The 23004-nt window shown below is 68.7% G+C and overlaps 1 protein-coding gene across 4 annotated transcripts in view; it reads right to left on the reverse strand.

Annotated features, from left to right (window-relative positions):
* Positions 1-23004, reverse strand: part of BRSK2 (BR serine/threonine kinase 2) — a gene marked incomplete at both ends in the record, with an annotated part of 62472 nt that overhangs the window by 8212 nt on the left and 31256 nt on the right. For 2 of the 4 annotated variants that reach the window (XM_082659763.1, XM_082659761.1), the window contains 15 exons: positions 797-845; positions 1571-1778; positions 2501-2561; positions 4509-4574; positions 6270-6420; positions 6496-6593; positions 6702-6866; positions 7171-7202; positions 8005-8151; positions 8240-8308; positions 8524-8557; positions 9221-9337; positions 9839-9979; positions 12455-12540; positions 13515-13609. In XM_082659763.1, coding sequence (XP_082515889.1) covers positions 797-845; positions 1571-1778; positions 2501-2561; positions 4509-4574; positions 6270-6420; positions 6496-6593; positions 6702-6866; positions 7171-7202; positions 8005-8151; positions 8240-8308; positions 8524-8557; positions 9221-9337; positions 9839-9979; positions 12455-12540; positions 13515-13609 — 1519 coding nt within the window. The remainder of the gene's footprint in view (positions 1-796; positions 846-1570; positions 1779-2500; positions 2562-4508; positions 4575-6269; positions 6421-6495; positions 6594-6701; positions 6867-7170; positions 7203-8004; positions 8152-8239; positions 8309-8523; positions 8558-9220; positions 9338-9838; positions 9980-12454; positions 12541-13514; positions 13610-23004) is intronic. The other 2 variants (XM_082659764.1, XM_082659762.1) reach the window with 1 other exon arrangement.

Raw genomic sequence — 23004 nt, forward strand, 5'->3', positions numbered from 1 at the left:
AACGGCAGCTTCTCCTGCCGGGCCGAAGGCTGCCGGTGAGGTCACGACAGGGCGCTGCCCTGCGTCCACTCCGCACTTCACGTTCACATGAGGTGGTGGGGAGCGAAGGCTGGCGCCTCTCTGGGGTCTTCACCCCAGACACACGGGACTCCCGCCCAGACATCTGGCTGGGCTGCAGCACTGCCCCGCTGTCGCCTCAAGGCCCTGCTTCCTGCCCTTGCAGGACGGTGAGCCGGGGGCTCGATGTGTCCTGACCTTGGCCAAGGCCACCCTGCCCTGGACACGGTTCCCGCCGGCCGCCCCTCCTCACCTCCTCCCTGAGACCCTCCATCCCTACGAGCTGCCAGGTGTCCGGCCACACTCCGGGCTGGGCTCACCCTGGGAAGCCCCAGTCAGCACTGCCCAGCGCCCCTCCCTGGTGGAGGCCTCCCCGCAGGCACCGCACCCCTGGTCACCAAGGGCTGGGGGCCGACACGCTCCCCCATGTGGAGGCCGGGGCTCTCAGCAGGTGTGGACAGTCACCCTGAGGCATGGCTGTGCTCTCCCCTGCCACCCCCAGTCCCAGGCACCCCCAGGCTGTGGCTTCTGAGCACATCTGGGAAGAGCAGCTCCCTCACCGCCCAGGTCCTGACCCCTGGCCTGGCATTCGAGGTGGAGACACAGAGACCCCAGCGCTGAGGGGCCCCAAAGCCCTCAGTGGATCCCCCGGCCTGACACATGGGAGGGTCCGTCACAGACCCCCATGCACTAAGAAGGCGGCGACAGGTCACACTTGACCTCGGGCAGGGCCACTTACTCTGGGGACGACTCCGGGGTCAGGTTGGACATCTCCTCGGGCGTCGGAACTGCACACGGGAAGGACAGGGAGAGTGTGGTGACCACTCCACCCTTCCCCCGCCAGGGCGCCTGCGCCGCGGGTGGGGTCTCGGGAGCCACGGCACTGTCTCCAGGGCCCACAGGCACAGGTCAGCTCCCGGCTCCTGCCTGCCGCGGCCGCAGGAGCCTCGGGTCACAGGGAGCTGTCCTGCCTTCTGGTGCTGAAACCGGGCCTCACCGCCTCTGGCCTCCAACCAGCCCTGCTGTCCCGGCATAGATGGTACCGCCCGTCGACCGCGCTGGCTGGCTGGTGGGGCCTGGTGGCCTGGAGGTACCAGTTGACCCTCGAAACCCAGCACACAGGGGCAGGCTGCCTACCACTGCCCCAGCCCCGTGGGCTTCCTCACCACACCCACCCATGCCCGCCCACTGGCCCGCTCTCCTCTGTGGGGCTCAGGCAGCCCGGCCTGAACAGGCCCCTGGGCCAAGGGGTAACAATGGAGGCAAGAGGAGTCCCAAGGCTGCACCCGCCGGGCAGGCATCCCTGCACTGCGGGGTCCTTGACACAGTGGGCAGGCCTGGGGACACGTGGACACTGGGGGTACCTCTCGCCAGCGCCTTCAGGAGGGGGAGGGGAAGACCCTCTGAAGCCGGCCCCTGCCTGCCCCGCTCGCCAGGACGGGCAGTGCTCCTCGGGGCCCCCGCCACCAGCCCCCCCAAGCCCCACCCACCCCGCGTGTCCCGCCACACTCACCTTGCAGTTTCCGGCGGTGGAAGCGGGGTGACCCCAGGAAGCTGTTCTTGATGGAGTTGAGCCGTGTCCTCCAGGGCACCCCTCCCACGCTGGGGCTGGACGGTGGCGTGGGGTTGGGCGTGCCGGCCGGGCTCTCCTTGGGCGTGTGCACAGGCGTCCCCTTGGGGGTAGGGAGGGGACTGCCCCTCGGAGAGGGGTGAGGGGTCACCTGTATGGTGGGGACAGATTTGGTGTTGGCTTCAGTCCCGGCGGGTGGGAGCCGGGCAGGGGCCGGCAGGGTGGGTGAGCCCGGGGTCAGGGCCAGCTGGGGGCTGAGGCCTCCCGCAACAAGGGGCCGGGCCTGGGTGCCCGCCGGGAGCGGGTTGGACTTGGTGCCCTGCAGCGGCTTGTCGGTCAGCTTGGCCTTGCTCGGCAAGGTCTGGGTCTTGGGGTTGGGCCGCGGGGCGGCCTGTGGAGGGAGGACGTGTCCGGGCCGCGCGGCGCTCCGGCCAGCTTCGGGCTCCACGGAGGTGGCCGGGGGGCAGGCCACAAAGGGGAGCTCGGGGGGCGGGGGCGGCAAGACAAACTTTCTAACAGGCTACAGGGCAGCGCCGAGGGCGGGAGGGAGAGCGCACGGGCCCCCAAGAGCCAAGCGGCCCCAGCGCGTGCCCCACCCGCCCCGCATGCACACACAGCACCCGGGGACCCCAAGGCAGGACCAGCGGGGGCAGGCAGGCGGGGGGGGGGGAGCGTTCGCCACAAAAGAAAAGAACACACGAGAAAACAAACAAAACAAAACAAAAAACGTGCAGTTAGCGAAGGCAGCCGGAGCCCACAGAGCAGCAGCTGCCACCACGCGGGCAGCCCCAGCAGCAGGCGGGGTTGGGGGCCCACCGAGCCGCCCCCCACCCGGGGGCACGCTGGCGGCGGAGCTGGGGCGGGTTCACTTACCCGGGGGCTGCTGAGTGGGCTGGTGGAGAGGCCTGAGGAAGCGCCGCTGATGGACCTAGACCTGGGGACACAGGTGCAGAGGGCGGCTCAGACCAGGAAGGGGCCTCCGGCTCTCGGCTTCTCTCTCCCCTCAGGTGGACCCTCCAGGAGGCCTGGAGCCCTGATTGAGAGCCCCGAGGCTGCCCCAGTCTGCGGCACACCTGGTCGTGCCTGGGGCTGTCCTGCTGTCCCCACCCCGCCTCTCACCAGGCCCAGGAGAGCCCACCGCCCCTTGGGGGCCCCATCAGAGCCCCAGTGGTGCAGCTGGAGACCGTGGGACTCCTTTTCCCCCACGCAGAAGGTGTCCTGTGTCCAAGGCCCGAGGCCCCAGGTCCAGGATGGCACGGAGGAGCCCTCGGCAAGGATCTCTCGGGGCCCAGGGTGAGAGGACACAGGGCTTCCCGTGAGCCGATGCCAGCCCCGGTGCCCTGAGGCAGCCCAGCTGAACCCCGAGGCTGAGCTGTCACAGGCCCCGAGTCCTGCACTCCGCCCGGCGTCTCACACCCTGCCGTTTGGGCCACCAGCTGGCACCAGCCCAGCCCCTCCAGGCCCACGGCCCTCCCCTTGCTCACACCACAAACACCTGGGACGGGCGTCAGCAGGGACGCGGACTCGGTCCACCCCGGCCCCATCTGGCCTGCAGACCTGGCCTGGGCCTGGCCAGAGAGAGGCCACCGGCCCAGCGTGCCCAGCGGAGACACGCATGTAGCCGCCGCCCCCTCAGGGCAGGAACTGGACACCTCTCGGGGCAGGGCCAGGCCTGCGGGGCCTCGCTCCACCACCCCGCGTGGCCTCGGGGGAAAGGAAACGCCCGCTCACCCCTGGGCGCCGGCACCTGCCATCCTTAGAGCAAGGAAACCGGAGGGGTCGAGGCAGCCACGGGAGAGAAGAGGACAGAAAAGAGTGAAGGGCGTCCACACCGCCCACCCACCAGCCCGGCCACACTGCCCACACCGCAGCTGGCCCCTGGGCCTCGGGCCGGAGCTGAGCCCACGCTGGCCGGTCCCCCAGCACCTGTGGGCCGGGGCCCCATGGCGATGACCCTCCGACTCCCACCCCGCTAGCTGACACAGCCCGGAGCCGGGGGGCAGCGCTGACCCTCCTCTCAGCACCCCCGACCCAGCCTGCCCGAGTCCAGGACTGCACTCAGAGCCGGGCCCGAAGCTTCCCGATGCTGAGAACAGGGCCGGGGGGCTGGTCGGTGGCAGCTGGCACCCACCCCAGCGGCCACAAGCCAGCCGTGAGCTTGCCGCTCGGCACAAAGAGAGAGGAGCAGCAGCAGCGGGAGAGAGAAGGGAGCCGCGTGCACGCCCTCCTGTCTAACCAGGCGGTCCCTGGAAACTGAACTGAGGAAGGACGGCGCCAGCACGAGAGCAGCCAGGGCGCGGAGCAGAGCGGGCGAGGCGCAGGCAGGTGCGGGGGGAGGCAGAGGGGGCCCGGGGGCGAGCGAGGTCCCGCCACTGTCACCGCCGGGCAGGAGGCCCTGCAGGGGCGGGGCTGGGGCTCTGGAAGGCCAGACCCTGTGCTGAGACCCCTGGGACCGGCACACCTCCTGCCCCTTCCTAAGGAGCCTGCAGCCGCCTGGGGCTGCCACGTCTACTCTGGCCCTTGCGGGATATGGGCCAGCGTGGGCTGGGGGAGGGGAGCTTAACGAGGGCCACGGAGGCCCACTGACCACAGGGCAAGGGCCGGCCGGAAGGGACCTCACAGCCTGCAGCCCAGGGGCCCAGGGCAGGCAGAGTCTCTGGGTCTCCCGGCCCCTCTTGGGGCCGGCCATGGGCCTCGTCCCAGCAGCCCCGCTCCTCGTTCTGGGCCTCAGTCTAGCCTGACCCGGGCCCTTCCCCGGCTCGCTGGAAGGTTCCCTTGCCAAAGAGGAGAGGGCCAGATGCACCTCAGGCCCAGCCCTGCCACCAGGCCCGCCGCTGTCTTTGGGACTGGGGGGCGGGGGATGGGTGGGCAGGGTGTATACCTGTCTTCTTTGCTGAATTGGGGGTGGGCTTCAGCGATATCCAGGCTTTTACTGAACATTGCTTTACTACAGCGGGAACAAAGCGAGAAAAGAGAGTTACTGACGCAGCCCCAGCAGGCGGTCCAGGAGGCCAGACCTCCACACGGCTCCGAGCTGGGCACCACCCACCTGGCCCCAGGCCAGGGCGCACAGACGTGAGGGGCGGGGTCAGGCAGGAGAGCACCAGGGCCACAGCACACCCGGCCCGGGTGACGTGCCTGGCAGGGTGGCCTGGCCGGGCCTTGGAGGATGCCTAGCACTGCCGCCAGCCCCGGGACCCCTCCAGCCCCAGCGGGTGTGGCCTGTTGTGGTAACAAGTGGCCAAGCCAGAGAGGAGGCAGAGCCTGAGAAGCAGCAGCGGGTGGGGAAGCGCCAGGGCAAGGACGGCTCGCAGCTGAGCCCACCCCACCCCTCCCCGGGCACCCCCGGCCCCCGAGGTGCCCAGGCCGGGAAGGCAAAGCAGAAGCCGCGACGGGGGGCCTCCCACGCCCAGCCCCTGCCCCTGTGCCTGCGCCTGCCCAGGCGGCTGCGGTGTGCGGGGTGTGGGTGGCTGGTGCCGGGAGCGCTGGCGAGCCTTCAAGCTGCCCTGCAGGTGTTGGACCGGAAGCCAGGACAAGGCTCGGGAAAGGTGGGCTGGGGAGAGGTGACCTCTCGCCCGGGCCGCTGGAGAGAGAGGTGCACCCCCAGCGAGCGGGACACAAGGCACGATCAGGGCAGGACCACGGCCAGCAGAGACCTTCCCGCTGCTCGTCCCCCCACCCAGTGCGCGAGCCCACGGCGGGTGGGCCACGCGGCCTGGAGGCCTGGAAGGAAGCCCCGGAGGCCAGGAGCCCAGGTCAGAGGCCGAGCCAGCCTGCTTCCCCGGGGAGGGCCTGGCACCACCACGGGGCTGTGGCCTGTGAGCTGGGCAGCCAGTTGAATCCTGACGGTGGGGCCCAGTAGCCCTGCGGGTCCTCGGAGGCCTGGCCCAAGGGGCCGTCCCCAGATGGCTGAAGCCCCTGCCTGGGCAGGAAAGCTTGGTCTCGCCCAGCCAGCCCCGAGTCGGCAGAGGCTCTGCAGGACCTGGGTGCCCTTCCTTCCTCCAGGGGGCACTCTGTTTGCACAGCCCAGACCTGCTCCTCACCCACCGCCCTGCCCCCGAATTCCACGTCCCTGGGCCCTGCACTGCCACAGGTGACCCAGACGTGGGCTCAGCGTCCATCGGGGATATGCCTGCTGGGCTGCAGCTCTGAGCACAGCTTCATCTCTGAGCAGCCGGCTCAGCCCCCTGAAGTCCAGCTCAGCTAAGCTCAGCTTAGATCTCAGTTTAATCCACTCCAGCCCAGCCCAGCCCGGTCCGGTCCAGGATGGCCTGACCCAGCCCAGTTTAACCCAGGCCAACAAAGCAAAGCCCTGCCCAGCTCAGCCCAGCCCAGCCCAGTGTACTCCAGTCCAGCTCAGCTCAGCCAGTCCAGCCCAGCTCAGTCCAGCCCAGCCCAGCCCAGACTTCAGCCCAGATCAACCTACTTCAGCTCAGTCCAGCCCAGCCCAGATCTGCCCTGCCCAGGGCAGTCTAGCCCAGCTCAGCTCAGTGCAGCCAGTGCAGCCCATGCAGCCCAGCCCCAGGGCCGGGGGCGCAGAGAAGAGCCAGGCCAGGCCCAGCACAGCCCGTGAGGGGCCCCGTCGCTGACTGGGCCGGGGCACCAGGAGGCAGAGCGCTGGGCCCTCCCAGAAGGCACGCACCTCTGGCCGTGCTGGGCCATCTCGATGGCCCGCCGCGCAGGCACCGGGGAGCCGCCATCCGTCACGCTCAGCACCTCCATGGACTTGCGCTCAGGCCGCCGCTTGCCGTGCCGGTTCAGCATTGGGGAGTCCACGCGCTTCCGGGGAGGGTCTGCGTGCAGATGGGGGTCAGGGCCGGGCAGCCTGGAGGGGGCAGCGTGGGCCGGGCCACCCGGGGACCTCATACCTATCTCGTTCCTGGGCGGCAGGTCCTCGTCCTCGTGGCTCGGATACCTTTCTTTCCGGTCCAGGAGGAGGAAGTAAATCATCTTCTCCTGGTTCTCCCTGCAGCGGGCGAGAGGCGCCAGGAAGGGTGGATGGGGGTTCCTGGGGGGCGGTGTTCCCACCCACAGACTCCACCAGGCCCCGCCCCGGCGCGGCTCCCAGACGCACTCCTCGGACAGCAGGTCCTGCAGCAGCTTGTTCCGGTCCCGGAAGCAGCCCAGCGAGTGCATGCTGTCCAGCACGTCGGGGTCGATGTCCTCCAGGCTGGGCAGCGAGCGGATCTGCACCTTGCGGGGGATGGGCTGCTCCGGCTCGGGCTCGTTCTTGCCTCCTCTGTGGGTGACAGGGCACCGCCACCACCAGTCACTCACCTCTGGCCCAGCCCGAGGCTCCTCCGCCCCCCCCTTCCTGGGGCCCCGAATCCTGCTGCCTTCCCTGTGCCCAGCCCCTGCACACTCCTGCATCCTGCACGTGCCCAGCGCAGGCCGGCCCAGAGGCCCCCAAGAGCTGGCCGGGTGGCCCGAGGCTGGAGGCAAGCCTGCGCTGGCCCCCCGCCCCCCGCCCCCCGCCTTCCCTAGCAGGCCCTCCAGGCCACAGCGCAGGCAAAGCAGGCGACGAGGGAGGAAAAGCTACTTACATATACCAAACGTGTGTCTGAACGTGCTCTAGCTACAAGGAAAGAGAGACGCAGTTAGTGCGAGGAAGGGGCAGAGGCCGCGCCAGGGGGCCACGAAGGAGCAAGGGGGGGGGGCCTGAGTGTGCAGAGAGCAGGGCGCGGGGGAGGGGAGGGGAGGGAGGAGGGCCCGGGGGTAGGGAGGGCCTGGAGGCGGGGGAGGGGTGGGGGGGCCATGGAGAGTGGGGGAGCACGGGGCTCCAGGCCAGCACCCCTGACCCTGCCTATGTCAAGTGGAAGAGAAAACGCCACCCTAGAGAGAGCAGAGAGCTGGGGAGAGTGGGGGCTGCAGGCACGGCGGAGGGCGTGGGTGGGGGGCGGGAAGCAGGAGCCCCCGGGGCTCAGGGCGGGAGGCCTGAGGGAGGACAGCAGGGGGAAGCAGCCAGGGCTCAGCCCACCCGTGCGGGAGGCGCTGGGTGCAGGTGTCAGCAGGAGGCTGGGGCTACCCCGCCCTCCACCCTGACTAGGGGGGCTTGCTTGGGGAGGGCGGCCTCTTGGGCAGTCCTGCTGCCCCTTCCCCGAGGGACCTGACATCCTGGCACGAACCGAGCCCAGAGGAGGCCAGAGACGGCTGGCTGGGGCTTCCCTCAGACCCCGGCCACCCCCTGGCCACTGGCGTCGGTCATGAGGAACTATTCGCGCGTACAGGGCAGGCCCCGGACGGCCGGAGTGGCTCCGCGCTCCTGGACCGCGCTCGCGCGCGGACGGCCCTGCGCACGTTCACGCCGGGCGCACGCCCGCGGCCCCCGCCCCGCGCCCGTGCGCCCAGGTGCGAGCTCTGGGGGAGGAGGGACGCACCGTGAGGCGCCGCGTGGCGTCCACCTCGATCATGCCGCGCAGCAGGCTCTGGCAGTCGGGCGGGATGAAGTGCGGCATGTGGAACACGCCCCGCTTCACCTTCTCCAGCAGCTGCCGCAGGTTGTCGTCGTCGAAGGGCAGCGCCCCCTGCCGGCGGGACCGGGTCACCGCGGGGGCGGACCGACGGCGGGCCGGGATGGGGGCGGGGCGGGGGCGAGGGCGGGGAGAGCCTCACCACAAGCAGGGCGAACAGAATCACGCCGCAGCTCCACACGTCTGCCTTGCGGCCATCGTACTTCTCCCCCTGTGGACAGCACTGGGGTTGGTGCGGGCGCAGGGCCGGGGTCTTTCCGGGGATCGAGAGGCCCAAGGGGAGCATCTGGGAGGAGCTGGCCCCGTGGGCGGCGCCAAGGACAGGAGGCCAGGCCCCGGCCTGGGGGTCCACGATCTCCGGGGCAGGGAGGCCCCCTAGGCGGGACAGGGACCAGGATGGGGGCGCGTGGTGGGTTGGCTACTTACCCGGATCACCTCCGGGCAGGCATAGTGGGGGGACCTGGAGGCAAAGGCAGCAGTCAGGGCAGGAGACTCAGTACCCACCGCGCACCCAGCCGTCCCGCCCCCTGCGCTTCTGGACCGGCCCCAGGACCGCAGCAGGTGGAGACGGAGGGAGGGGCCCTCCCCGCTCCGCCCCCACCGCAAACTCTGCCTGGGACGGATGCCCCACTGTGGGACCCTCAGGCCCACCAGGAGGCCCCAGGGCTTCGGTGCTGATTCCCTCACAACCTAATCTCCCTGCCTGCTCCTGGGGGAGGCCCAGGCCTGGGACCCAGGGGCCTACCTGCCCTGCCCAAGGAGACGGTCACCAGAGGCTGGACCGTGAGGCACCCCCATGAGAGTGCTTGCAGCCAGGAAGCTGGCACGCCAGCCTCACTCCCAAGCACGGCAGGGAGCTCCCAGGGCAAGACCGGCCTTTCCGAGCCTGGCCACAGAGCCGAGGGATGTAATGGGCCAGGCGGGTCGCCTGCAGCCCCTCACTGCACCGGGGAGACGGTGCCAGGAGCAGAGCCGGGGCCCTGCCTCCAGCCCAGGCTGTGGGGTGCTGGGGGGTCCTGGGGCTGCGGGGCCACCTGGCTGGGCAGCCGCGGGGCCAGGCTGTGGGCGGGGCAGCAGCCCCTGGCCTATGGAGAAGCGGCAGCCGGTCCGGGGCTCAGCTCACCCGCAGCTCGTCTCCAGCAGGCTGTCGCCAACCTGCAGCGACGCCATCCCGAAGTCCGCGATCCGGATGTTATTCTTCTCGTCCAGCAGAAGGTTTTCTGGTTTCAGATCCCTGTGGCTGGGAAGGAAGGCGGGATTGAGGCTGACAGGGGTGGGAGCTGCCGCCCCTCCCGAAACCCCGCCCTCACAACATGAGGCCAATGGCAGCGCTGCCTGGTGATGTCACCAGCAGCCAATCGGAAGTCTCCTACGGGGCAGACGGCTTCAAGGTGGCAGGATAGAAGGACAGGGACTCTGCCAGCAAGGGGCAAGTTCTGCTTTGCTCCCTGAGGTCGCGTTCCCCTTCGCTGCTCCCACCACCACACCTACTCTGGGCCGAGGCCAACCTGGAGCCCCCAGACCGAGGGTGCCCTGACCCCAGGACCCCTGAAAAAACCAAGGAGACTTGGGTGGGCACCTGGCAGAAAGCTTTCTGATGCCCCTGGGCTGGGGGGCCAGTAGAGGATACACTGCCTGATCCAGGGGGAACGGGGGGAGTGCAAGAGTGGGGGGAGGCACACCTGCAGGGACGGGGGCTAGCTGGTGGGGGACAGGGCACCTGGAGGGGCGGGGGACGCACCATATGGAGTGACTGTGGCAGAAGTCTAGCGCAGAGATGATCTGCCGGAAGAACTTTCTAGCCTCTTTGGGGGTCAGCCTCCCCTTCTTGACAAGGTAGTCGAAGAGCTCCCCACCAGACACGTGTTCTAGCACCAGGTATCTGCGGGGGACGGGTGGGCGTCGGGTGGGCGCACCCAGCCAGGGCACCGCGGCCCAGAGGCGGTGGGCCACCACCCCATCCCGGCGCCATCCTCCACCACGTCCCGGCACTGGGCACCCTCAGCGGGTGGGGTCCCCGCCCGCCTCCAGGGAAGCAGGTCCAGAGGAGCAGGGCCACACTGGGCCCCAAGGCGAGAGGGGCACTGCAGTTGCTGACCTTCTTGCGAGCCTGAGGCTTGGCCCTTCCAGGCCCTCCCTGGCCACCCCGGGCTGGGCTCCCAGAGGAGCGGGGGGACACACAGACACTCAGGCCCTCAGGGAGCCCTGGCCAGCAGGGCAGACCACAAAAAGGCATGGGTGGGGGACAGGGCACAGCTGGTCTCGGAAGATAGGGGGCGGGTGTGGGACGAGGGACTGGGTGGGTGTGGCCGGGAGGCAGGTGGTGAACGCCCCCAGCTTGGCTCACGGCTGGGGTGATGCCGGAGGGTAGGGGTGAGCTGCTGGAGGCGTGGGCTTCCCATGGCGCCCCAGGTTCCATGGGGACCCCACGCCCCTCTGCGGTGAGCAGTGGGCTGTGTCCAAGCTGAGCCTCCCTGGAGTGGAATCTGAGGGGCTGGTTTCTAGGGGTGGGCGGGGGGGTGGTCCAAGACACGTGGACATGGATGCCTGCGGGCCTCAGGGGAGCTGGGCCTGGAGGGCTGAGCACAGGCCCCGAGGAGCCCCTGGTGGGAGCCAGGGAGGGGTGGTTCTGGTGGGCTGCGGTGGCTTGGGGAGGGGAGGTGGGTGACAGGGGACGTGCGGGACCAGGGCTGGTGAGGATGAGGGTGTGGGCCTCGGGGGGCTGTATCAGGAGCTGGTCTTGCAGGAATGGAGGGGCTGGAGCGGGCGGGGGGGCAGCCTGTCTGCAGAGAGGAGGGGTTGGGGGGAGGAAACGGCTGGAGACACAGGGTGGGGACACTGGGTGGGGTTCGAGCAGAGGCGGGGCCAGTCCCAGGGGACCTGCCCTGCTCCTGAGCGGGAAGCCACAGCACAGGCCCAGCGGTGCCCCAACCTCAGGTGCCCCAGAGGTCCCCTGCCCGCTCCCCTGCCTCCAGGCTCCCTGGGCCGCCTTGGGACCCCCGGGAGGGCTGGGCCCACCAGCACCAAGGCCGGCCGCTGTCCACCATGCTCCCGGCATCCTGTCACCCCGCCTCTGCTCAGCTGCGCCCCCGCCTGGCCTGCTGTCTGGGCCCCTCCCTGCTTCCTGCCCCTCCTGGGGGCCTCTCCCCCTGCCTGGCACCCCCACAAGTGTCTGAACAGAAGGAGGCAGTGTGACCGGTCTCCTGTGTGCAGAGGTGGGCAAGGCCTGCCCAGCACCCACCCATACCCCAAACTCATGCATGTCATCAAGACACTGCCAGGTGGGTCCCCACGTGGGCCTGTGGCCCTCACGGGGTCCCGATGGCGGCTTCAGCTCAGCAGTGTCGGGGGCCCAGGACCACCACCTGCTTCCCACCCCCAATCCCGTGGTAACCGGGGCCCTGCTCATCCCAGGGCCCCCATGGGGGGTGGCTCTTGTCATCCCATCTGCAGTTAAACACTCAGAGTTGGGCACTCATGCAGCGCTGGGTCCCCGGCTGGCACAGGAAGAGAGGGAGGCCCGAGAGCAGGCGCTGCTTGTCGGAGGGGCCGGGGCTGAACCCGGGCCCCCTGCTCCCCCAGGGCCACTTCCTGCCCCCACCTCCCCTGCCCGAGACAGCGCTGCAGCGGCTAAGGCCAGCCTGCATCAGGGGCCCAGTCAGGGCTGGGCTCGAGGCCTTGAGGGCCCCTGGGGCAGGGGGCCTGCGGGGACCGTGCCAGGCCAGCCCCCTGCCCGCACCCCCCCGCCCAGCTGCCCGTCCCCTCCCCGAGGGACGCGGCCCAGCAGGCAGGCCTTTCCTACGGCCACACACGGGGCAGCGGCAAAGCTGACTCCCCCGAGGGGACCCTGTGAGCGGCCACCCACATCCCCAGGGAAGCTCGCGGAGGCCACACAGCGGGGGACAGGGGGGCTGCCCATGCGGGGAAACGTCTGCCAGCCTCAGTGGCCTCGCTGGTGACAGGCCAGCCACGCTCAGCATCCCAACAGCAGGCTGGGGGAGGGGCCTGGGTGGCGACAGTGCGGTCCGCCGGCCTGGGGTCCCCACCCACGTGAGGGAGCACACGGGGGCTCCAAGGGGCTTGGCACGGGGTCCGTGGGAGCCCCCAGCAGAGCGGCGGGGTCCTGAGGCTCGCTGGGGCCGGGAGAAAGGGCCTGAGGTGCTCCTGCCCCTCAACGCCCCCCTCCCCCGAGTCTGCTCCCCACAAGGCCCCATCCTCAAGCCAGTGGCTCTGCAAGTCCCCGCTGGCCAGCCCTGGACCTGGTCAAGGAGCAGTGACCGCCATGGCCTGTCCTGCAGACCCCCTCCCGGGACGGCCCCCCTCTGCCCCCCAGCTCTCCGGACCCAGCAATACCTACAAATATTTTTTGTTTTCATAGACGTCGTGCAGCTTGAGGACATGGGGGTGCTCGATCAGCTTCAGGATGGCAATCTCCCGCTCCACCTGCGGGGAAGGGGGCGCCGTCACGGCAGGCCGGGCTCATCCCCCCACCCGTGCGCCGCCCACCCACCCGTCCAGGCTGTGGGGTCACAGAGCCCCCGGGATGCTGGGCTCCTGGGGCAGGTCCAGCCTCGCACTGGCATCTCTACCCCGTGGGCCGCCTCCCTGCCCTCCCCCAGCTGCGCTCGGTCCCTGCCAGGCCTCCGGGGGGGGCCCGGTTACACCCCCGGGTCCACTTCCACTGAGATAGCTCCTGTCTCCCCACTCAGATATCTTGTGGCATCTTGACCTTAGCGCCCCAAACTGACACGTAAGACCCGCCCCCAAGCCGGGCGCTGGCCAAGGCAGGATGGGAATCGGTCAAGCCACCACCAGCACCGCCCATACCCCATCCAAACGACCGCCACCTCCCCTTAAAACCAGCCCGTGGCGCATCCCCCAGGCTTCCCCAGCTGGGCCCACCCGGTCCCCCCCGCCCCCACCGGCCAGAGGGGTCCTCACTGTGTCACTGGCCGGCGCCCACCACGGCCCACCTGCTTTCCTGCCCCCCCTCTGCCCCTCACCCCTGCCCGCTGAGAGGACAGCCGTTCGGACAGATGAGCAGACAGATGAGGAACAGAGCCTGGGCAGCCCCTCCCCGCTGAGTGTCTGGTCCCACCCAGGAGTCCTCCAGTCACGTGAGGTCTGCTTCAGTCCCTAAGGGGACCGGACTCCACCAGGGCTGAGGGGATGCTGAGGTGGGGGGAGCGGGGAGGAGGAGGGGCTGTGAGGCCTCCTGGGACCCCGCACTTCCTCTTCTCCCTCAGAGACAGGGGTCTCCTCCTGATTCTAACGGGGGAAACTGAGGCCAGCCAGCCCTCTCAACAGATGGGGCAACAGGACCCAGCAGGAACCCCCTTCCCAGGCAGCTCGCCTGCAGCCTGGCTCCACCCCGCCCACTGGGCCTCCCCACCTCCCCTGGCCGCCCCCAAGCTCACCTTCATCAGTACAGACTCGCTGAGCTTCTCGCGGTTGACGATCTTGACAGCCACCTTCTGGCACGTGACACAGTGAATCCCCAGCTTCACGAGGCCTGGGGGCGAGGGGAGCCCTCAGACCCCGTCTGGCCACCGCCCAGGCCCGACCAGCAGGGCCCCTCCCGCACCCAAGCCCGGCCCCTCACTCAGCGCCGGGATCCTGTGCCCCTGCCCCCCAGCCTGTCTTGGGCCAACCCCAGGCCAACATCTGCCCTCCCGCGCTCCCTGGTCGCTGGCCAGAGGCTGTCCCCAGTGTGGTCACTCTGACCCACGCCACATACGGGCCGTCTGCCCCTCCAGCGACACCTGGAGTCCCTCCCCCGGACCTTAGCCGGAGCTCAGCCCCTCGGCAGGGGAGCCAGGGTGCCCTCAGGTCCCACAGGCCCCTCCCCCACCTGTCACCCTCCTCTTGGCCTTCGGACCCCTGGACAAGGTGCCCCCGACACCTGTGTCCAGCTCCCTGCTCTCCCCAGGACACCAGCACAGGCCCAAGGCCCCTCCCCCGGCAGCTGCGGCCCCGCAGCCCGCCTCCCTGCATCTCCCGTTGGACAGGACACTGCCGATTCACCTCTGCTGTCGTCACCACGCTGCAGGGAGCCGCGGTCCTGGTCACTGCCCCCTGGCCTCCTGGCCTCCGCTGGACCTTCTGTGGCCTCAGACCGAGATGCCCTGCGTTCTCCCCTCCCAAGCCCGGGCCCGACCTGGACGTTCCCCCAGGTGGCCTGTGTTCCCCGATGGGCACGGAGGTGACCGCCACAGTTCGGGCCACCCCTGGCATTCGGGCGCCTGGATGCAGCGTAGGACGACCTGCTCCCCACGGCACTGCAGCCTGCGTTTTGAGGGATGTGGAGCGCTGGACGCCCCTCGGTTTCATTCACACTTTGCCGACTCTGCTGCTGCTGCTTTAGTTACGACCTTGACACAGTCTCACGGTTCCAACCACTCGGGTTTGCACTTGCCCCTTTTTACGCTGCTGAAGGGCGGCTCTAACAATTTGCAAAGCCCTTTGTTTTGTACGGGAAATGAATTCTTTGCCATGTGCATCGAAAACACGTTCCCCTGAGGGGCACATCTCTTTATCAAGCCTTCGGGGCCACGAGCAGTCACACCCTCCCAGCAGTGTCGCGTCCTCCTCCTTCCTGCTCCCCGTGGGCAGTGAGCCAGTTGGCGGCCGGGAGATGACCTGTGCCCCCCAGACACGGGAGCAGCAGCAGGCAGGGCTGGACGAGGGGCGGGGGACCAGGCCCGGTGGAACCCCTGAGCCCTGAGCCTGGGGGCCCGGAGCTCCTCGGCTCAGGGAAGGACAGAGGTCCCGCAGGGGAGCCCCGCTGAGCCCCGGCTCCCACCCGGGAAGGGCTGCGGGCTCCTGGGGGCTCTCCCCAGCTGCCTTTGATCCAGAGCCCGAGCCCTGGGATTGCAGGTCAGGAGCCGAGCACAGAGAACGGGCCCCGGGCAGCAGGAAGAGCGCCACCGGCATCTGTAATTCAGAGCCGTGGCCCAGGACTGCTCTCCACAGCCTCCAGGATGGGAACCGGGCCTGGCACTGACCCCTCCACCCCGACTCCAGGCAGGTCTGGGCCCAGACGCAGAAACGGAGGGGGAGCCGGCCTGAGTGAGAAGCAGGCTTCTGCCTGGCAAGGCCCCCAGACAAGGTGCACAGGCCTCGAGGAGCCGCAGCAACGGCGGCCAGGCCGCTCCCCGGGGGCACAAGTCCCTAATGCCCAGGACAGATGGCCCAGAAACGCCCCTCAGATGAGCCTCACACCCGTGCACACACACCCCTACACGCGTGTCCTCAGGGGTCAGGGGCACGTGGGGAATAAAGGGAAGTCAGCTTCAACTCAAAAGGGAGCTGGACAGGGACGCAGGCGACCTCCGGAAGTGGAAAACTAAGTGGCCTCTAACACCACCCCCATCACTGACCACCACAGCAGCCAGCCTGCTGACAGAGTGCTGGGGCCATGTGACATCGGGGACCTCACTTCACAGATGAGAAACTCCATCACCAGCTGGTGCACAGAAAGGCCAGGAGGACAAAGGACCCAGTGGACAAGGTGCCCTGGACGAGCCCCATGCCAGGGCGCGAGCCTGCCAACCCCTCACAGCCGCTAGCGGGCCTGTGGGCTGGGCCCCCGGCCAGGACGCGTGGCTGGGGGGCAGGGGGCTGCCCTGGGCCGCGTCCTAGAACTCTGGTGGCTATCTCCCTGCCTTCACCTTCCTCCGCTTGCTGCCTCTTTCCCCGAAAGTCCTCTGCCCACAGACTCCTACACACCCCTCAAAGCCCAGCATGGAGGTGCCCCTCCTGGGTGAAGCTTCCAGGCCGCCCTGGCTGTGCTGGTCTCCTGCAGCCCCGGGGTCCTCTGGGGTGGGATGTGTGGGTTCCAAGCAGTCCTGCCACTTCCCTGGAGGCGGGAAGCAGAGTGCACCCTCGGGAGGGCGTGCTAGGGAAGCCCAAGACCGCCCTAATTACCCCACCCTCCAACAGCTCTGGCTCATTTTCCAATTGTGATTTCACCTCTAATTATTGCCTTTTGCAGCAAATACCGCGCATGTCAAGTGAAGGCAAGGACAGGGCGTCACAGATAATTGCGGGAGGAACAGAGGCAATCCCGCCCGGCGGGTGCTTGAGGGTGCTGCGCTGTCTGCAGGAAGGGGCTCCTCAAGGGCGTCCTGAGGACCCCAGGCCCACCCACGAGCTCCCCACCACACCCCAGGCTCAGGCACAAGGACGCGTGTGCACGAACACGGGCCCCCACCTCCCGGGGCTCCTGAGCACGGCTGGGAGAGTCAAGGGGATCCAGGACCCGCCAACTGAGAGCAGACCCCGCCCCAGGGCGCCCAAGTGTGCGGGACCTCCCCGCACCTGGGCCAAGGGCACGGGGCAGCAGGACAGCCCTCTCGAGCACCCCGGCCCCTCCACTCATCTACTATGGCTCGAGGGCCAAGAGGCGGCCACAGTGCTGGGGGCAGGGAGCTCTCCAGGCCTGGCTCAGCGCCCTCTGCAGCCCCCGCTGGCCCCTGGTTAGCCGTCAAACCCAGGGCACCAGTCTGGTCGGAGGAAGGAGGCCAGGGCCCCGGGCGGCCCAGGAGTGGTGGGGAGCAGAAGGTGCAGCCCGCGGGGTTCTCAGACCTGCAGGGGTCCAGCATGGGAGGTGGCTGGACAAGCCTGTGGGGTCAGAGGTCAGGCAGGGGTGGTCCTGAGCAGATGCCTCACCCTACGGCTCTCTGGTCATCCTTGGCCTCCCTTTTCTTCTTGGTCAGGTACCTTCAGGGAAGAACCCTGCCGGAGAGCCCTGCACCCGGGGGCTGCCAGCTCGTAGGAGTGAACAGAGCACGAGGGACCACCGCCCAGTGGGGAGCCCCCAGAGGGGGGCCCAGACTCCACTGCCCAGAGACTGCCATTGGGGCTGGACAGGGGTCCAGGCCAGGTGACACTGCTGCAGCTGTGGGGGGTGGGGTGGCAGGAAAGAGGACCCTCTGCACCCCAGGCTCAGCCCTGTAGCCCAACAGGGCAGTCAACACTGGGGGTGTCAGCGGGGCCGCCGGAGGACTCCCCTCCCTACAGACACAGGGGGGTCACTCCCTCTAACTGCACGCCAGCCTCCAGCGCTGTTTCCACCCCCAAGTGATGAGCCTCTGTGGGTGCCCAGGCCCACCTGGGAGGGGAAGGCCCTGGTCTGGTGCGGGCGGCATCAGGCTCCCCTCTCGACCTCTCAGGGTGGTCCGGCCAAGGCCTGCTGCCCCATCCCTGCAGCCCCCATCCCAGCAGCCCCAGCCCTGCAGCCCCAGCCCTGCAGCCCCCAGCCCAGCAGCCCCAACCCTGCAGCCCCCAGCCCTGCAGCCCCAGCCCTGCAGCCCCCAGCCCCGCAGCCCCAGCCCCACTGCCCACAGCCCCCAGCCCCGCTGCCCCCAGCCCCGCAGCCCCACTGCCCCCAGCCCCGCAGCCCCGCAGGCCCCAGCCCTGCAGCTCCAGCCCTGCAGCCCCACTGCCCCCAGCCCCGCAGCCCCCAGCCCCGCAGCCCCCAGCCCTGCAGCCCCAGCCCGACAGCCCCCAGCCCCACTGCCCCAGCCCCGCAGGCCCCAGCCCTGCTGCCCCAGCCCTGCAGCCCCCAGCCCTGCAGTCCCTGTGGGCAGACAGTGCGGCTCCCAGGAGCCTGCCCCTCCGCCCTTCGTCCTGAGCTCAGAGCCGCCCCAGGCCCTCGGCTGTCCCTGTCCGTCTCCTCTCCAGGTGCCAGGCCACTGCACGGCCTCCCTCAGGGCATGCTTGGAGCACCTCCTGGAGGGCCCTTCTCCCCGCCCCAGGGCCCCTCGCTCCTCTGCCTGTGGCCACCAGGTCCTGAGACCCCAGCTGGCCCCACCCCACCCCTTGGGGGCCCAGTGAGCGTCCTGCACCCATGGCTTTCCTGGCCACCCCCAAGTGGCAGCTGCAGGGGGATCAGGACCAGAGGGAGGTCCCACTTCTGTCAGCAACATTCCTCTGTAAGGTTCCACCTCTGATTACCATCCCCCCACCCACCCAGCCCACGCGCTGCCCACCTCATCTGAACGCCCGATGGCGACGGGGGCACCGTGGCTCAGTCTGTCAGCCCCCACCACACGGCACTGTGACCACCCTTCCGGAGGGGCGGCGTCCCATGGGTGGGAGCCTCCCTCCCAGGATTGGGGTGCCTTTCCTACACTTATGGCCCCTGAAGATGGCCTGTGGGTTCCCATCACCCAGGGCCTTCCCAGCACCCTCTTTAACAGGCCGGGAGGGAGGTTCTCAGGGCCTGGGGGCCACGCTCAGCCGTGGTCTGTGGCAGGAGAGCTTCGTGACCATCTCCCCCGCGGATGACCTGTGTCTCACACACCGCGTGACAACACAGGAGTGTGACCTCGAGCCTACCCTGGCTTGAGCTCCACGCTGCCAGCCAGCGCTCACCGGCCGTGTCCTCTGCACATCCACCACGTGCCAGCCTGGGAGTCCTCTGCACACAGGAACCAGGGCACGAGAGGGGTGCGTGCAAGCTAGCGCACACACACGTACGTGGGTCCCGTGCGCGGCTGCCCCCACCCGCGCCTCCACACCGCCGACTGGCCGTGTGACCTCGGCGACACAAATCCCACGGGCTCTGCACAGCGGCCGGGTCTGCCCCGGGCCCTGCTGGCAGAGTCCTGCAAAGTGACACGTGCAGGGCGCATGCGGTGCCCACACAGATGGGAAGGCAAAGAGAGTAAAGGCTGGTTTTGCCATTTCTCGTTTAAATCACCGGATCTAGACCATGCTGCCACCGTGAGCACCATCCCTGGGGCATGGACCCAGCTGAAGGAAGAGAGAAGGCCCCTCCACCCCCGGGCCGGGCTGTCCCCTGCGTGGGCCCCTCCCTCGGTGGCGTCAGCTCTGCAGGGCCCTGGAGTTTTTGCCTAAAAGGCCCTTCTCCCCGCCGCCCCGCCGTCTCCATACTGCCTGACACACCGAGCCGCAGCTTCACGGGTTCCGGGGTCCCTCCTGCCCGCCCGACCCCACGGGGGAGTCCCCTGCCTCAGGGGCCAACCCCGAGACCCCCTCCTGTGGCTTCTGCCTCGCGCCCCCCAGAAGAGGGCGAAGGTTCAGATAAAGGGTGGGGGTCAGCCTGTCTCCCCGGAAGCGGGCCCCGAGGCTCTGGCGGAGGGGGAGGGGAGTCGGCACGTTTCTCTGTTACTTCCGCGGGAGCCAGCGGGAGGCGGCCTGGACACCAGAGCCCGCTCTGCCGCAGCGCTGCGCCAGCTGCTGTCCGTGGTGCTGACAGAGCCGGGCCGCGGCCTCCGACGAGCCCAGGCCTTCGGGGGACAGGAAACAGACCCTGGGGGGAAGGGACGGGACACACTCGCTCCTGCGAAGCCCCCGTCCGTGTGCCCACACCGGCCTCCTCGCGCTGGGGACGCGGGCACGGGTGACCAGACGGGGTGGAGGGCAGGATGCCCCACAGCCCAGCTCGGGTCACCTGGCAGTTCCAGTCCCCCGTCAGGCTTCTGCTGAGCCCGGAGGAGGGCAGGGCAGCCTGCCTGGGCCCCCCAGAGCCCCTCTGAGCACCCCGGGAGGCAGCAGCATCCAGCCGCTAGCACAGGACCACCGAGCACCACTAACGCCCGGGGCGGTGACCGGCCCTCCTCGCGCATCACTCCCCACTGTGCCTCTGGACCACGTGGCCAGCTAACGTGGTGCCAGGGCCACAAGCACAGCTAACGGCGACCCACTTCCCGCCCACTGTAGGGGCGTCGGGGGATGCTGTTTTCCTGGGGTGGAGAGGATGGAGCAGCCCTGTCACCCTCCCGCCCAGGCTTTCGTTGGACGATGGGGGAGGCGGCTCCACACCGGCTCTTGGGAAGAGTCAGCAAACCTGGTCACCCTGCTGCCCGGCCTGCTGCCCAGCCCTGCTGCCCGGCCCTGCTGCCCGCGGCTGGCACCAGGGGAGCCTTAGAGAGCGATCGGGGCGAGACGGGCTCGGCTGCCCTCACTGAGACGGGGCAAGAGAAGGAATGGGGCTGAGTCCCCAGCCTGGGAGGGGACGCGTCTTCTGGCATCAGTGCAGTGGCGTCTGGCCTCCCGGTGCAGGTCCTTCCTGCCACCTAGGCACTGGCTGCTCCGCCCGCCTCGGTGGACTGCAGCCCCACGAGGACCCCCGGTGACTCGTGCCTCCTGGAAACCGGCCCCCGGGCAGTGTGGTCGCCCCCACGCTGCACCAGAGCTGGTCTGTGTGGCCAATGGAACGTGGCAGAACAGATGGCTTCCTGTCTCCAAGGTCAGGTGCTAACAAGAGCACAGCTTCCTTTGGGGTCCCTGGGGTCTTGCTCGGGTGGAGACGGCTGCCTTGTCTCTAGGCAGTGCCCTTTGGAGACGGCCACGTGGCCTCCAGGTGACAGCAGGGGCAGGGGGAGCCTCCAGTCCAGCCCACAGCTGGAACCTCGTGAGACCCCTGAGCCCCACGCACCCAGCTCGGTTGCCCTGGACGCCTGCCCCTCAAGGGTGGTGAGAGAACGTTTGCTATCTCAAGACGCTAGGTTTTGGGGGCAGCTTGTTACACAGCAACAGAGATCAAAGAAATACACTCAGCCCTACAACCGCCAGGCCTCAGAGGAACGCCTGGGACGGTGTCCAGTGTGAGCTGAACACACGTGGGGGACAGCCTCACAGACAGGACACGTGGCCTCAGCGGCAGTCGAGCCTGGTGGTCCCAGCCAGTGCTCTCAGATGAGACCCCGAACCGCCCCAGGCCTGAGTTTCCTCACCTGAGGAAGCAGGAAAACTAATCCCCCAACAGGGCCCTGGCCGGCCCGGCCCAGCCCCATAGGACGGCAGGAGGTGCCTGTGAAACCCTGGGACCGGAAGAGGGGCGGCCTCTCCCCCTAGGCAGTCCACCCAGAGGGCGTCCCAGGGCCAGAGCCTCAACCCTGGTCTGTCTCGACCCCCAGCCAGCTGGCCGGCTCCCGCCATCGCTGGGGGAGAGCAAGGGCCTGCCCGGCTCCCGGGACTAAACCCTCCCAGGCCCGGCCAGGTTGGGAGCCCTACGGACAGCAAGGCGCACGGATGCTGGCGGTGGGTTGAGGATGACGCACGGCCCTCCCCACTCCCGGGGGGGTGGGTGGAGGGGGCTGTATCCTTGTCTTTTAAACCTTGGGGAAACTTCTGCCACCGGGAGGCCGCTGAGAAAAGGGGACTCCTCAGCCCGTCCTCTGTCTCCTACACTGACCCCGTCTCTTCCCCAGCACAGCCCCCTCCACTGTCTGCCTGCGTGGGTGGGGGATCCTGACGGGGGGCAGGAGGCCACCCCACTAGGGTGACGGTTAACCCCACCTGGCTCTCCTGCCATCACCCCCCACTCGGGGTACCCAGCTGTGGGGGAGGAGCCCTGGTGGCACCCGGGTCCAGGCTTCCAGGAAGAGCACCCCCTCCCTCATCCTGCAGGACCAGGGACGGCTAGGTGACAGCCAGGCGACGGCCAAGGGCTCCCGGCCGCAGCGGAGCAGCTCTTGAGCCCACGGGCAAGAGCGACAGTGCAAAACGGGGATCCGCTTGGGGCCCCAAGCCCAGTGTGCAGGGGCTGAATGGTGGCCCCAGGAAGATGTGTCCACGTCCTAACGCCCAGAACCCGTGAGCGTGAGCCTGTCTGGGAAAAGGGCTTTTCCAGAGGTACTTACGTTACAGATCTCAAGAGGAGATCACCCTGCATGGAGGGCGGGTGGCCCTAAGTCCAATGACAAAGTTCTTATAAGAGAAAGACAGAGGGAGATTAGACACAGGCGCACGTGAAGACGGAGGAAGAAGCCGTGGGGACGCTTCTAGAAGAGCCAGCAAGCCACCGGAAGCCGGGGGAGGGGCTGGAACCAGCCTCCCTCAGAGCCTCAGGAGAACCACCGCAGACTTCCGGCTCCTGGAGTTGAGGGTAAGATTCTGTTGTTCTAGGGACCAGGGTTGTGGCAGTCGTGTGGGGCCCCAGGGAACTGTGCAGGGTCCCTTCAGCTCACATGGTATTTAGCTGAGTCTCCTCTCACCCCAAACCTCCCGGTACGTTTCAGAAGGGTTTCCGTTCACTCCAGAGGCCTCTATGTAAGCACAGACCTTCACGTCACTCAGTGTAACGGGAGCCCCTCCCCAGGCCCACATACACGCGGCAAAGGCCTCTGTGCCCGCCGCAACGGGCGGCTGCCTACAGTGCTGGAGCACCCAGGGGCCCTGGAGAGGTTAAGGACGGGACTGGGGGTGGGCTGTCGGCTTCCGCTGCCTCTGTGAGCGCTGAGCAGCTCTCACGGCAAGCCTGGCTGGCACCCACCTCGCCCTGCCTGCACCGGCAACATCTGGGGCACAGGCCCTGGGGGCCGCAGACCTGGTCAGCCTGGCGCCATGGCTGAGACCCTCGGGTGGGCGGGCTCTGGGCAGTGGTCAGGCCTGGATGTGGCCCCTGCTCCAGCCACGCCACTGTCTGGTCAGGACGAAGGTTCCCGGCTATGTTCCACTTGAACCCTGATCCTTGCAATGGCTCCTCCCTTTCTCCGAAGGGGACACAAGGCCGGGTGAGGCCTGCAGGACCCCAAGGTCCATTCACTGCCACTGCCCAGGGAGTCAGGGTGAAACAGCCCCGGAGCCGGGGCTTCCCCAGCTGGTGTAGACACAAGTTCCATCCCCATCACCCCCTCATTACAGGCTTGGGGAGTCGAAGGTGTGCTGGGCAAAGAGGTGGAGGAAAAACAGATGCTGGAAAGAATGCCTGCAGCTGCCCGGGGCTGCAGGAGGGGCAGGCGGTGGGCGGTGGGCGGTGGCACGTGAAGTCCCTTTCAGCACCACGGACAGGAGCCGGCGCGGCCCAGGGACAGCAGGCGACTTACTCCGGACCACACTGCAGCTGGTGGACGCCAGAGCCAGGATGCCCTTGGAAGACAGTTGGCGATCCTGGGGCACCTCCCCCGGCCACAGCCCTGGCTCTTCCCTGTGCGG

Source organism: Grampus griseus (genome assembly GCF_964374135.1).
Source record: "Grampus griseus genome assembly, chromosome: 8".
Lineage (NCBI taxonomy): Eukaryota > Metazoa > Chordata > Mammalia > Artiodactyla > Delphinidae > Grampus > Grampus griseus.